Genomic DNA, 15,989 nt, shown 5'->3' with positions numbered 1-15,989 from the left:
CGTATCAGTTGCGATTAAAGAACTAGAACGTTGTCGGAGATGCTGCAACAAAGATGGAGCTCGGGGAGAGGAAGGAGTGTTTACAAGCTAGAGCCAACTTGCTCTCTTATGGCCCTTTTCAGTTTCATAGAGACAATAGGCACAGTAAGCAAATTTTTTCTTCAAAAAAAAAAAATAATAAAAAAGAACCGTTGGAAACCGTAAAACCATCGATTTTGTCAGTTTTTCCCGAATCTAGACCGGTTCACCAATTTTTTGACCGGTTAGTAAGCACTCCGGTTTTATGGCTTATTTGAACAGGATAACAGGTCAGTTCTGGTTCAATCGAGTGAATAGGTAGGTCCGACACAATTTTATATTGTTATTTAATTGATTTCATTTGTATCAAATTAGTTATAATGTTTAAACAAAAAATTAATTAGTTATGAAATTAAAAACAAATAATTATATGTATCAAAAATAAATAATATTGATTAAATAAATAAAATAATATGATATACTAATATTGATTCCAATAATAATCATTTATCTTTTAAAGAATTTTTTTTATTATATTAAAGAAATAGATTTATATGTATTGTTACTATATTTATTTTCTTCTTCTAAAAATTTTAATTTTATTATTTCACAATAATTAATAAAAGGATGCGTTAATAAAAAGAAATTATTTGTTTATTATTAAAGATTAAATATTATAACAAGATATTATGTAATGCTAAAAAAATTTCTATTAGTTTAAGTTTTATAATGAAATCAATAACAAATTATTTCTATAAATATGAAAAAATCAGTAATAATAAAATTTAATTTCCATTTTGTTTAATTAATGTATATTTATTCATACATTTATAAAAATTAATCATTTATTAAAAAAACATGTTTTTATATAAAACAGTAAACAGTATAAGACATTAAAATTTACGGTTACAAGAAAAAGTCATAATTACAAAATACTATCATTAAAAATATAATATCATAAATATGGGAATAAATTCTGATAATAGTATTGTTAAAATAAATTGTTAATATTTTAAGAAAATATTAATCAAGTATAATATCATTTCAAAATACGGTGCTAAAACAACTTTAAATAAGAAAACATTTTTTTTATTATTCTTCAATTTTAAATTAAATTAGGACAATAAATTAATATACTATTACTTTTAGTTAATTCAAAATCACGTTAATATCAATAATTTTTTTAATTATATTATATTATTAATAATTATTAATTTTAATTAACTAAATCGTGTAAGTTCAAATATGGGTAATGAACGTAATTGTACAACTAATTTTTGTATATTAAAAAGAGTATATTATAGAATTAACATAACATTTTAATCTAAAAATTATTTAGAACTTTAACTTAAAATGTATTTACTTATACTATTTTAATTTAAATAATATCATGTTAATTGACTACATTCTGTATTTGATTTTTATTAACTTAAAATGTATTTACTTATGCTATTTTAATTGATTATATTTTTCATTTAAATATAAATTATCATAATAAATTAATTAATTTTTATAAAATTATTTTAAAAATTATATCAATTATAATTTGTAATTAAATAACAACTATTACCGTTAAATTCTTCTTTTTTATTTATTTATTTTATCTCGCTGCCATGTGCTTGAATTCCTCTCCACTGTGGTGTACAACAGTGATACACAGTCGATCAATAGTGGACATAAATTCAATACCGACGTGATTAGATATGCTTATTGACTACTAAAATAAAATAAAAGTATTATCTTATCCTAAAAAAGAAAAAAAAATGTTTATATATATAACTCCTGACTTGCCCCATAATATTGCATCCATAGTAGCTACGTCTCGCGCGTGATCATGCCATAAAAATATATATTGCTCAATGCTCACTGCTCTTATGAATATGATAGTTAAATTTGTTTAAATGATTTTCCAGTTATATATGACAGCCAAATATTTTTTGAATATTGCTTCCATTCATTGCACTCATGGTGTTATGTTATGAAATTATTAAAATCATATTTCTTTGTTTATAAGAAAATGACAACTAAATTTTTTGTAAGACTAATATATATGTATGACTGAAATAATAATAAAAAAAGGTTATGATGATAATGTTATGAAAAACTTAAGTGTTAATTTTATATTGCTATTAATTTTAGGTTATAGATGTTCTGAAATAGTATAATATTGAGATAAGTTTTATTCATTTATCTAAAAATTAAATTAATGAGTAAATTTTTATCATATTTTATTTAATATATTTATATGAACATTGAAGTTATAAGATTTGTTAACCTGTAATTATATCTTTTATTAATATGTTTTTGATAAATTTATAAATATTTTAAATGTAATACTTTTATTGTAAAATAAGATTTTTTTAAAAGGTAATATAATTTTTGTAATTAAATTCTATTACGAACTTATTTAAAAAATAGTACGAAGTACATATGTCTTAGAGTAAAAAGATGTTATTGATAATGATATATATGATATGATGGCTTATCATATAATATATATATATATATATATATATATATATATATATATATATATATATATATATATATATATATATATATGCGTGTACAAAATCATTAAAGTACGGTCATCCACGTGTCCACAGATAATTTATCTCAAAATTTCATTATTTCTGTCTCTGTTAAAGTACGGTCAGTGTGAATATTTTTTCTCTATTCTGCGCGCGAACTTTCCAAGTTTATTCTAAAATAAAAGGCTGATGTGATGTGTTGCCCATTTTTTTGCCCCAAAAGGAGTACAAGACCAAACAACTTATTACTCTTAAGTAGCTTATAATATGAAATGAAGACTTTTTTTTAGATCATAGGTATTGTAGTGTGAGATGCAATTTGTTGAAGTTAATAAGATAATTATGAATGGTAATTTTTTTCTTTTTTATATATTTAATGTAGTTAGATAGATATTTTTGTCTCTACATGAATAGATAATTGATAAATTCATTTTCAAAAGATGAAAATTTAAATTTTAGTCTCTAAAATTAAAAAAAAAATACGAAAAATTCATTCGTCTGTTAACTTTATTCTGTTACTGTCAATAAAAGAACACACGTGTTACAGAAAGATAAAAATGTCACAAAAATGATTGTCGATATGATTACTCAATAGATTAGATTAAAATGTCAGTAAGTTATCATTGAAAAAATGAGTAATTTTCCATTGGATCAATATGTTTTTAGAGCAAAACGTGTATGTTCTGATTGGAGCAAAATGTTAGTAATTTTTTTTTTTGGATCAAAATGTTAGTAATTTACTTTTGGAACAAAATATTAGTATGTTTTTATTGGACTAATTTGTGATACCCAAATTTTGTTTCATTTAAGGGAAAAATATAATTTAATTTTCATTTTCTCCCTTTTTTATTGTTGTAAAACAAACATAATAATAAGCATAATATCATGCAAGCATAAAATTTGATTAATTACTTAAAAAAATATTGATTAATAAGCATAATTAATTTAACAAATATTATGCTTACTATTATATTTGTTTTAGCTTATGTTTGATTTCTTATTTTTTTTAAGTGTTTATTGTGATATTATGCTTATAACGATAAAAAAAGGAGGATGATGAACATTAAATTATATTTTACCCTTAAATGAAACGAAATTTGATGTCTAACAAATTAGGCCGATGTAAACATACTGGTATTTTGGTAAAAAAAAATTACTGACATTTTGGTCCAATGAAAAATTATTGACATTTTGATCTAATGATAATTTATTGACATTTTGGTCTAATGCATCAACCATGTTGGTAATTATTTTTGTAACATTTTAGTTCCTCTGTAGACAAAAGTTAACGGATAGATAAATTTGTCATAATGTTTTTACTTTCAGGAAATAAAATTTGAATTTTCATCTTCCGAGAACAAATTTATCCGTGCTCTACACATTCAATGACGAAAATGACTATTTACTTAAATACTAATATTCGGTAATAAAGAATATATAGAAAAGGTGGATTCAAACAATGAGAGATAGCTTCTAGTTATTGCGATTTGAAAGTTAATTTAAACTAAGGTTGAAATAATCAAAGGTAAAAGGTAGGTTTTGTTTGATTTTGGTATATAAAAAGATAAATGTTAAATTGTTTGCTTAGGTGTGTGCTTAAACTCAAATTGAAGAAGCACGTTTCTCTATATTTTTACACCAATTTTGAATAAAAATGCAAAAACTACTATTTCTAGACCAATGTAGATAAAATATTCTAGTTGTGTGTGATCCAAAACCAAACGACACACACTAAATTGAATTCAATTAATTACTCAAGAGAGTTACATGACTTTTAGATCATGAGTGGACAAAAAAATGTTCTTATCTCATCTCATTTTACTAATTATGATGTAGTCTAAAATTTTGTAACATTCCAATCAAGTTCAATGTCATTTTTTAAAAAAAGTATTTTTTAAAAATTATTATGTATCAATAATATAACTTCTTGAACTTTTTTTATAGACTATAGTATATTCTCACTCAAAACAATATTGTTTCATGTAGATAAAAAATCACTATGTGAATTTTCTCTCTCTCTCTCTCTCTCTCTCTCTCTCTCTATATATATATATATATATATATATATATATATATATTTAATATAATTATATACATGGGATTCAAACTCCAAATGTGTTTTTAATTAACTATATATAACATTAAAATTAATATATTGTGTAAATAAGTTAATCCTGACTTATCCTATATATTGTCAAGTTTTAATAAGATTGGATTCCCCAAAAAAATTGATTGATCCTTCAAAATGTTGAATGAGAGACACAAATAAACATATAAGTCATTAAAAGGGTATAGTTTAATTGATTTAACATGATATATGAATCTTATAAATTTATTGATATTATGTTGAATACTTACGCATAAAAAAAAGATAGTGTAGATCGCTTGGATAAACATTATTATATTTAGTAGCACCAGTATGATGGAGTAAAAAACCTATTATTATTTCAAATTACGATAATTTTTGTGACAGATAAACATTATTAGTAGAGCCTCTAGCAAGCTAGAGCGTTATTTATTTACCCTTTTTCTTCTGCCACATTTAACTACTTACGACGTTGGAAGCTAGATGGCCTCATTGAGCAGAAAGCTTGCAAGATCCAAAGTATCACTGGTGCTACCATCTGACAACTTGGAAGCAAAAGACCAAGAAAACACGTCATGGGTTTCAGCGAAGCCTTTATTCGCCCCGGTGGTGGCAGAGAACCCAACATTCACCCATTCGGGAAGATTGCTCTTCAAGCTCACTGTCTCAGAGAGGATATAACTCGTTTTCCGTGAGGGGTGGACCAAAGAAGCGACTAAGAGGCTCGTGTCGGCGTTATAGGTAATGAGAATCTGCGCTACTTGCCCGTTGGCAAACCCCCACGGCGCCGTTTTGACGGACTTGATGGAGTTCACATCGATGCCAATGTGTCGGCTTGCCGGGTCCCACTTTTGGTTATAGTCAGTGGCGGAGCCAGAAAAATTATAAAGTCTGGGCAAAAATTTAAAGATAGCAAATTCATAAAATATGGATAAGTGGTGAAGGCACGCAATTTCTGTTAACATATCAAAAGTGCCAAGGAAATTATGAATCATTTCCAGTCAAAAGAACATAAGGCGTGCGTGACCTAAGTCCGCGATATCCCTGTTTGAAACAGAGAGACAGACAAGCCAGAAAGTAACCAGAGCAGAGACCCAATTGGCAGAGTATATTTCTACATTTTACTAAATTCATGTGAGGATAATGTCATATTGAACACAAGCATCTTATTAGTGTGCGTTTGGATATATATATATATATATATATATATATATATATATATATATATATATATATATATATATATATATATATATATATTTGTAAAATTAATTTTGAATCAACGTGAATTTACGGAAACGGGAGTTTTGTAGTAACATAACTTTTGTTTGGATAACAAATAATATTATCACACAATATTGTTTGAAGTTTGAACCAAGAGTTGCCATTTATCTGTACACTGTAATGCCATAATTTGATGACTGAGGCCACATTAGGATATCCAGTGACCTGCCAAATAGAATGTCATGCAATAGATAAAATTATAATTATTATTAGAATATTCTTTGATAAAAGTGGAGAAAAATTTTAAGTTTTTATTCCATTATTTGAGAAAATAAAATAGGAAGCAAATTACTAAACAATTAGTCAGGTTATTTCATTTCACAAAATTTTAAACAATTTCAAGAAAATATAATAACTAATAAGTGAGATGATGAGGAAAAAAGAAAAAAAAATAGAAAGGAAACAAGATGGAATCGATTTTTTTGATATAAAAAGTAAGTAAATCTTTACAATTATCCTTTCATGAATACAACTATAAAAAACAATGCATAATAGCAATGAAGAGCAAACTTAAATTCCTATGCATCTATTTCAACCCTTCACTACTAGACTTATCTTAGTGGATTAAAAAAAAAATGATTTGAGACAACATTTCCATGAGCAAGGAAAATAAAAAAAAGAATAAGAAATAAAATAAGAAGGCATTGGAACTATTTGAGCTTATCTTTTTGAGCATCTTAGCTCTGAAAAACGTGAAGAACGACTTGTATGTGATAGTATTGCAGTTACGTTAATACAGCCCATTAAGAGCCCGTATACCACAAGTTCAATCCTCGGTCTTCAGAATAATAGCCCAAAATATGCTGTTACAACTTACAACTCAAATAATTTTTCACTTTTACAATTCACTTCTCAACTTACTAAGTATGCCCCCCTTTTTTATATTTTTTATTGTAAAAAATATCATTTTGTATAAAAATAATAAAATTCCTGTCTATGTCTTTGGGCCAGAGCCTGGGCAATTGCGCAGGGTAGCCGGGCCTTGAAACCGCCCATGGTTATAGTAAGTGTCGAACTCAACCGCCACGGTTTGGAGTGACATGTTCTTTGAGTCACTGTTGAAAAGACCAAGGAACCCTGCTTTGTATTGGGGCTTGGACCCGACGGGGGCCAAGAAGAAGGCAAGCCCGTCGGCCGTCTTGTCGGGCGAGAAAACGTTGAATTTAAACGATGTAGCCCAGCTAGCTACCTTGCCTGTTTCACTGTCCCAAATCTGGATTGGGGCAGCATAAAGGGCACGTCCTAGGGATCTCGACGTTGGCACGCCGTAGCTGTCAACCTTGGTGAGTCGTAACACCCCGGAGGGTGAGATAGCAGCATCTCCTTGGAGGATAAGGTTTTGTTGGCGTGGGGAAAACTTGCTGGTGGTGAAAGAAACGGTGTTGGTTGAGTTTGCCTTGGTGAGTAGCATTAGAAACAAGGCTAGGGAGAGAGAGAGAACAATTGAGAAGTTGGAGGTGGCCATGGCTTAATTTGATTTGGTTAAACTCAAATGTGATGCATACGACTATCACCAGGTTGTTGTGTTTTTATAGTGCAAGGATAGGACTATCACCTTTTGATAGATAAACTAAAAGACATGAAAAGAACAAATTTCTTTCTTTCGTGTTTTTACATATAATATAATAAGGCTTAACTAAATTTTAAGTCCATCTTATATATTCATTTTTTTAATTCTTAATAATATTTTTTATTATGAATTTATGATATATTAAAAGTTTTATTCAAATCTTTTTCGTCAATTAAGCAAAAATGTGAGATTATTTCAATAATTATTGAAAGAATTATTAAGATGATATCGCTTATCAGTTAACTAATCATAAAAATTTAAAACAAAAATTAAATATATATTAGAAATCCTAAACATATTTAACCTATATAATAATAATAATAATAATAATAATAATAATAATAATAATAATAATAAAAACGCACGCTCATCCGAAAACCTCTAATGTGACAACTATCTCTTTTTTCTCATATCTATTTTGCTTGTCTTGCAATTCAATTAGGTTAAATCATCTTTAATTTGTGCTTTTCTTAATTATTTGATAAATAAATATGGTGCATTTTTTATTTAGTAAATTTATAAACTTGTTTTACCATCTTATTTATCGGAGTAACATACTACTCATCCCACTAAGGAGAAGATCGGTTCATTTGATTAAACATGGTATGTAAATATTATAAATTATTTGATATTACATTAAATTCCTACGTATAAAAGAAAACTCATCCCACTTATTCTCTTACAATTCATTTTCATCTATTTTTTCTATATTTTTCATTACACCACCTATTTTATATCATTTTCCCTCTTATCTTTTCCTTTTGCATAATAAATAAATAATTGTTGGTCAATACCTATAAAATACATAAATTAATATTTAAAATTGATCACAAAATAATAATTATTAATTTTCAAAAGTAAAAAAAAATATTTCAATTGAAAAATCAAATATTAAAATCACATTTTTAAAAAAAAATAAAAACAAAAATTACATTTAATAGTTGTGCCGTACATATAGCGTCCATATATATATATATATATATATATATATATATATATATATATATATATATATATATATAGTTGTGCCGTACAATACTCCAACACTATGATAGCTTTCAATTTAAAAAATAATAATAATAAAATTTTACAACATATTTTTTTTCATATATTGCATACTTTTAGGTTAAATATAATAATTACATTTTAAGAAGTGTTTTTATTTTAAGATAAAATAATATATGTATGACTGATTAACAATAGATACGTACCAATCCTTCTGTAGTACGTAGTCCAACAACAGTTGATACCCATCACCTGTTTTAAGGCAATGATTAAAAATAAAGGTAAAAAGAAGAAAAAAAAAGGTTAGGAAAAATGTTACGAGCTTAAAGTTCCCATGTTTGCTTTATATTGCGACCATTTTGTAATAGATCGTACTCTTATTTGGTAAGAAATATTTGTGTATTTGTATCAAGATATGGTCTCCATGCATCCATCGTACGGAGATCAATTATATTTTTTTATTTATAATTTTAATTAATAATTATAATGAAAATATAATATTGGGAAAAAATTGAAGTAGTAATGTATTATACGTATAAGTTGTATTAATAAAATTAAAAAAATGTGTAATAATTTAAGGAATATATATGACATATATTATAGGTATAATGCACACTATAAAATTTTAACTTTACACATAAATCATATGAAAAAAAGATAATTTATTAAATACGATAATAATTATATTAATAATAAAATATTTAGAATAAAAAAATTGTGTAAATTCTATTGGTTATAAAAACTATAATTATTTAATCAATCCCATTTTTTACTTAGAATGAATTAGACAAAATTTTAATATGATATTGAAAAACTAATTAATATAACACTTATTTTGCTTATTACACGATACTTTTTGTGAAACATAGGGAGTAATTTTAATGTTACAGATTCATATGCACACAAGTAATTTTTATGACACACATCATCACCTACACAATTAATTTTTGGGTCTTATTAGGGCATTAGTTAAAAAACTAAAAGAGAAAATATTTAATGTGTAAATAATAAGAGAAAATAAAAAAAATCAGTTATAACACAATTCTTTGGCTCCTAATAAAAATGTTTTTACTTTAAATTTATTATTTCCTTAGGATATTGGTTAGCATTTGCCTTATTTTTTAAGTCAAACACACATAATTAATTTTGAATTTAATGATGATGCACCATGTAATATTATTTTACACTATCATTCGGTCAGAAATCACTCTTTATGTATCTTTGAAAATAACTTTATAAGAATTAACAAATTTATCATATAGAATAGTTTATTATTATATTAGATAATGGTAAAAATAATTTTATATTATTACTAGATAACTCTTTTTTCACTAACTTTTTTTATAGAAAATATCATTACACATAAATAATTAATTTTTAGGACAAATAACTATTTTCGTCCTTGAATGTATAGAGCGCTGACAAATTCGTTCCTGAAAGATGAATATTCAAATTTTATTCCCTGAAAGTGAAAAAAGTGCCACAAATTCATTTATCCGTTAACTTTCGTCCGTTATTATTAATGAAAGAGCCTATGTGACACAAAAGGATGAAATATTACAAAAATGATTGTCAACATGGTTAGATTGGACCAAAATGTCATTATATTTTCATTGAACCTAAATGTCAATAAGTTTTCATTGGACAAATTTGTTAGTGTTGGGTTACAAGTGTGAGATGAAGTCCCACATTGGGTAGAAGTGGAAAAGTTGAGCACCATATAAGTGAGAAGAAGACCCATAAACCTGAGCCTTAAGGTTTTGGGTTAGAGTGTGGTGTCAGGTCTCCTTATGTGGTGACTCGTGGTCCACAGGTGTACTCCTCGAATCTCCCTAACAATTGGTATCATAGCCAATGGTTCAAGTTGGTGACTGGCTCAGACGAGTATGCAAGTACCGCAAGTGGCCACGAGGGGGAGACCCACATCGGGTAGAAGTGGAAAGGTTGAGCACCATATAAGTGAGGAGAAGATCCATAAACTTGAGCCTTAAGGTTTTGGGTTAGAGTGTGGTGTCAAGTCTCCTTATGTGGTGGCGCGTGATCCATAGGTGTATCCCTCGAATCTCCCCAATAGTTAGACCCCAAATTTTGTTTCATTTAAGATAAAATATAATTTAATCTTCATTTTCCCCTCTTTTTTTTTTATTGTTGCAAGCATATAACATTACAATAAACACTTAAAAAAATAGGGAAGCAAACATAAGTTAGAATAAACATAATATTGATTAATAAGCAAAATCTGTTTGTTATTCTAAAAATTTTAATGTGACAGTATCTTACTCAAAGTATGATACTCAAACAAAAATGTACTGCCATTAAGTTAATCCTTACAAAAAAATGAGACCCAACTTGATTTTGTCACTACCTAATGTTGTCACAATAGAAAATTTCAGAGTAACATACAAATTATGTTTATTAATCAATATTATGTTTATTATTATGTTTATTCTAATTTATGCTTACTTCACTATTTTTTAAGTGTTTATTGTAAGGTTATGTTTACAATGAGGGAGAAGATGAAAATTAAATTAAATTTTATTCTAAAAGGAATGAAATTTGGGGTCTGACAAATTAGTCCAATGAAAACTTATAGACATTTTGGTCTAATGAAAATTTATTGACATTTTGGTTCAATTTATTCAGCAGTCATGTTGGTAATCATTTTTATGATATTTTCGTCCTTCTGTGCCACGTAAACTATGGAATTTAAATATGTCACATGGACTCTTTTATTAACGGTAACGGATGAAAGTTAACAAATAGGTGAATTTGTCACACTTTTTTCACTTTCATGAACTAACATTTGAATTTTCATCTTTAGGAGACGAATCTATTAGCGCTCTACATATTTAGGGACAAAATGAGGAATTATTCCTGAAATGCACATTCTCTTTCCTATATTTTCCTAATATATGCCACTTTCAAAATTAATTCCTGGAATGCACTTCTTTGTGCTGGTGGTGAGAAGTCGGGGTTGGGGAACCCGACTTCTCTATGGTTTCGTTCTTTTTTAAAAAAAAATTAAAAAAATATTTTTTAAAATTTTATTTTTTTAGTTAAAATTATAATATAAGAACACAAATTGTGTTTTTTTATTTCAACAACATGTGAAATATTTTTTTAATTTTATTTTTTTAAGGAAGTTAAGAAGTTGAGAATTCACTACCCGACTTCCCAACTTTATTTATTTAAAATATTATATTTTATAAAAAATAATATTTATTTTTTTAAGAAAAGGATGTTATTAAATTTAATTTTTTTGCTTATATTATTTAATTTTTAAAAATTGATAATATTTATGGTTTAATAATAATTAATTTATACAAGACTTTCAAACTTTTGATTTTTTTTTTCAAAATATTTTTTGTATAGTTGTCACATGTTAGTTATATTATATGAAGAAATTAAAACACTCAAATAACGAAAAATACTATCATTAACAATTGAAAATAATGAAACAAAATTGAAACAAAATAAACAGAATATAATAAAATGAAAATAACAGAATGTACTAACAATAACAATTCAAACATGAAAATGATGAAACTAATCGTAATTTAAAAGGTGTTATGCAGTAGACATGTCTTCTTCCAAAAGTTGGATTATTGATTTGTTAAAAATAACTAAAATTTTTATTGGACAAAAACGCTTCTGGTAGTTGGATTCTGCTAACACCTTTAACATGTCTTCATTATTTTTCAACTCTATTGTTTGATATTCGATTAATTTTTCTAAATATTTTGTATGGTTTGGTTGTCGAAAGAACAATTGTCTGACTAGTTATAATTCGTGAATTCCATAAGGGGGAACCCCTATAGGTGCAACTTGTTTGATGGCATCCTTGAGTTTTTCGATGCAACATCCTGAAGGAATTTCAAATCTTATCATCGGGTGTTCTATTGATGATACATAATAATTCTACAAGGCCAATACATGGGTATTGCTCATTACACATTAACATTGTGCAAACATTATCATCATTTTTCAATTGCAAAGAATGAAAAAAAGATTGTTGAACTGCATCTATGGAAGGTTGTTTGTAGTAGATTTCATCCAAAAACTGGTCATTGGTTAGTCAAAGGGTGTTGTGCATTCTACTCTTGAGTGTCTCAAAAGAACACTCATCAGGAACTCACATTGGTATTGGAGTAGGACATTGAAAAAAAAAACCAGTTTGATTGTCAATGATTAATCCATGTAGAAAAATGAATGCTAATCTCGAGTTAGAAATGGTCTGAGTGTTTGTTTCTCCCAAGAATGCCATAATATTGAGATTGAATATGGTTTATGAAGATATGTTGTGTGGAAGTGTGTGGTTGTATTGAGGGTGTTTGGTGTTATTTATAGTTGTTTGAATATTTGCCCCATTGATGTTTATTGAGACATGCCATTATTCTAATTTCTCTTTTATCGATATAGTGCATAGTATTGCGAATTTTGACTGTGATTTTACCCTGCTACCTGGTGCACCAGACATCCATTATTACTTCAGACTTGAATTTAAATTGTGAGTTATCAATTTAATGTCAGTCTTGTTGGTGAAGCATCTACTGTTTTTTAAGAGACATGAATAAATTGTAAAATGATGTTAATTTCGACTGTGATTTTATCCTACCGCTTGGTGTACTAAATTGTCCATTATTACTATTAGACTTGAATGTAAATTGTGAGTTGTCAAATCAATGTCATTTTTGCTGGTGAAGCATGTGTTATTTTTTTAGAGACTTGGGTAAATTGGAAAGTGTTGTCAAGTTCGACTGTGATTTTATTCAGCTACCTGGTGCACCAGACGTCCATTATTACTTTCATACTTAAATTTAAATTATGAGTTGGTAATTCATTGTCAGTTTTACTGGTGAAACTTCTATTGTTTTTTCCGAGACGTGGGTAAATATCAAAGTGTTGTCAATTTCGACTTTGATCTACCTGGTGCAGCAAACATTCGTTATTACTTTCAGACTTAAATTGAAATTGTGAGTTGACAATTCAATGTTAGTTTTGCTAGTGAAACATCTATTTTTTTTTCAAAGACGTGGGTAAATTGCAAAGTGTTGTCAATTTTGGCTATGATTTTACCTTGCTAACAAAGATGACGATCTCAAGAATCAAAGAATAAGTTCAAGATGCTCAAGATTGAATCAAGAACACTTCAAGGTTCAAGAGGAAATTTGATTTCAAGAATCAAGAATCAAGATTCAAGGTTCAAGCTTCCAAGAATCAAGATCAAGATTCAAGACTCAAGATTCAAGAATCAAGAGAAGAATTAATCAAGATAAGTATTAAAAAGTTTTTTCAAAAACTGAGTAGCACATTCTCTGGTAATCGATTACCAGATTGTTGTAATTGATTACCAGTAAGCAAAATGGTTTTCAAAAAGTTTTCAACTGAATTTACAACGTTCCAATTGATTTCAAAAAGCTGTAATCGATTACAATGTTTTGGTAATCGATTACCAGTGTGCTTGAACGTTGAAATTCAAATTCAAAAGTGAAGAGTCACATTCTTTCACAAAAAAGCTTTGTGTAATCGATTACCAGTGTGCTTGAACGTTGAAATTCAAATTCAAAAGTGAAGAGTCACATTCTTTCACAAAAAAACTTTGTGTAATCGATTACACTGATTTGGTAATCGATTACCAGTGATAGTTTCTGAACAAATCAAAAGATGTAACTCTTCAAATAGTTTTTGACTTTTTCAAATTGGTTTTAAGTTTTTCTAAAAGTCATAACTCTTCTAATGGTTCTCTTGACCAGACATGAAGAGTCTATCAAAGCAAGGCTTTGTTTTGCATTTCATTCATTCAATTAATCATTCTAATCATCAATCTTTTCAAATTCAATTTTTCCACAAGCAATTTTTCCACATTGATTTCTGAGTCTCTTTGAACTTCTTCTTCTTCTTCCTTTTGCCAAAAAAGCTTTCCAAAGTTTTATGGTTTTCTAACCCTTGAAAACTTGTGCTATTCATTCTTTTAATCTCTTCTCCCTTTGCCAAAAAGAATTCGCCAAGGACTAACCGCCTGAATTCTTTTTGTGTCTCTCTTCTCCCTTTTCCAAAAGAACAAAGGACTAATCGCCTAAATTCTTTTGTGTCTCCCTTCTCCCTTGTCAAAGAATTCAAAACGACACAGTTTGAGAATTCTTTTGATTCTTCCCTTTCCCATATACAAAAGATTTCAAAGGACTAACCGCCTGAGAATTCTTTTGTATCACCATTCACAAAGTTTCAAAGGTTTAACCGCCTGAGATTTTTGTCTTAACACATTGGAGGGTACATCCTTTGTGGTACAAGTAGAGGGTACATCTACTTGGGTTTCACTGAGAACAAGAGAAGGTACATCTCTTGTGGATCAGTTCTAGTGGAGGGTACATCCACTAGGTTGTTCAAAGAGAACAAGGGAGGGTACATCCCTTGTGGATCTTTGCTTGTAAAGGAATTTTACAAGGTTGAAAAGAAATCTCAAGGACCGCAGGTCGCTTGGGGACTGGATGTAGGCACGGGTTGTTGCCGAACCAGTATAAAAACTCTTGTGTGTTTGTCTCCTTCTTCCCTACTCTTTTAATTTCCACTGTGCATTTTAATTTTCGCTTTTACTTTTGGTTAAGTTTCTCTTCTACTCTTTATTCACTTAACAACATAGTAAAAGCCTTAGAAGAGTAAATTTTTAATTAGTAAAGGTTTAGGAATAGTTAATTCAACCCCCCCTTCTTAATTATTCTGAGGCCACTCGATCCAACACGAGGTAGACAATGCAAACTCACAATGACTTAATGTTAAAGCATTGAACATTAACATGGCACACCATGAGAAAACCTCAAAATAGGAAGAACTAACACACAAATCATTCCCATATTACCAATTTTGTTTGAATATTGGTTCGTGGGAAGGAGATGTGTTGCATCCTTGTAGCCTGGAAGAGGAGTCACTATCACTACCATAGTCTTTGACCCAACAACTCTCGTATTCATATAATAGGTCCTCAACATTGGAGGTTGAGTCATGTTGGTTGCTTGATGGGTTATTGTTGTCACAAATTGTGGAAAGTAACTCCACAAATGGTAGTGTTGGGTTGTTGTAAAAATGTTGAACATTTTTCGAACGTCAGGATCATCTCCCAAAATAAAACATGTGTACATATATTGTTATCTGGCTCAAATATGGGGCATCGAAAGCGGAGATGTTAGATATGTTCGTGTGGCTCAATGCTTATTTTTTGGTGAACAAGATCAAGCAATTGTGTAAGGGTTATGACCTTGTTGACCATGAAAGTTTTTGTATTGTTACTAATGAAAGTGGTGCCCTCATTAGTGTTGCAAATTTAACCATTGTAGTAAACACAAACATATGCAGTTAGGTGACACATTGTGATAGGGGTTGAAATGAATATTTGAAAGTTCTATAAATGTCTTCAGTTGGTAGTGATATTTATAGAATTTGTCAGTTGTAAGAAGGTGTTCACTATTTAGTCACATGCACTGGTAAATGGCATGTGAGC

At 28.3% G+C, this 15,989-nt stretch overlaps 1 protein-coding gene across 1 annotated transcript; it reads right to left on the bottom strand.

Annotated features, from left to right (window-relative positions):
• Window positions 1–4,972: 4,972 nt before the first annotated feature.
• LOC100783635 (lectin DB58) lies at window positions 4,973–7,435 on the bottom strand. The gene is made up of 2 exons (XM_014762809.2): window positions 6,917–7,435; window positions 4,973–5,489 (listed from the first exon to the last, which is right to left on the bottom strand). The coding sequence occupies exons 1-2, from the start codon at window positions 7,382–7,384 to the stop codon at window positions 5,115–5,117; spliced, it is 843 nt and encodes a 280-aa protein (XP_014618295.1). The 5' UTR covers window positions 7,385–7,435; the 3' UTR covers window positions 4,973–5,114.
• Between the last annotated feature and the right edge of the window lie 8,554 nt (window positions 7,436–15,989).

The sequence above is a fragment of the Glycine max genome, chromosome 10 (genome assembly GCF_000004515.6).
Source record: "Glycine max cultivar Williams 82 chromosome 10, Glycine_max_v4.0, whole genome shotgun sequence".
Classification (NCBI taxonomy): Eukaryota; Viridiplantae; Streptophyta; class Magnoliopsida; order Fabales; family Fabaceae; genus Glycine; species Glycine max.
This window is presented reverse-complemented; position numbering and strand designations above follow the sequence as displayed.

Bases quoted from the DNA above. Each gene is read 5' to 3' on its own strand.
- LOC100783635 (XM_014762809.2), bottom strand. From the start codon at position 7,384: ATGGCCACCTCCAACTTCTCAATTGTTCTCTCTCTCTCCCTAGCCTTG. The intron at 5,490-6,916 runs CATGGGCGGTTT...ACTGACTATAAC, and splicing joins AGTTCGACACTTACTATAAC to CAAAAGTGGGACCCGGCAAG.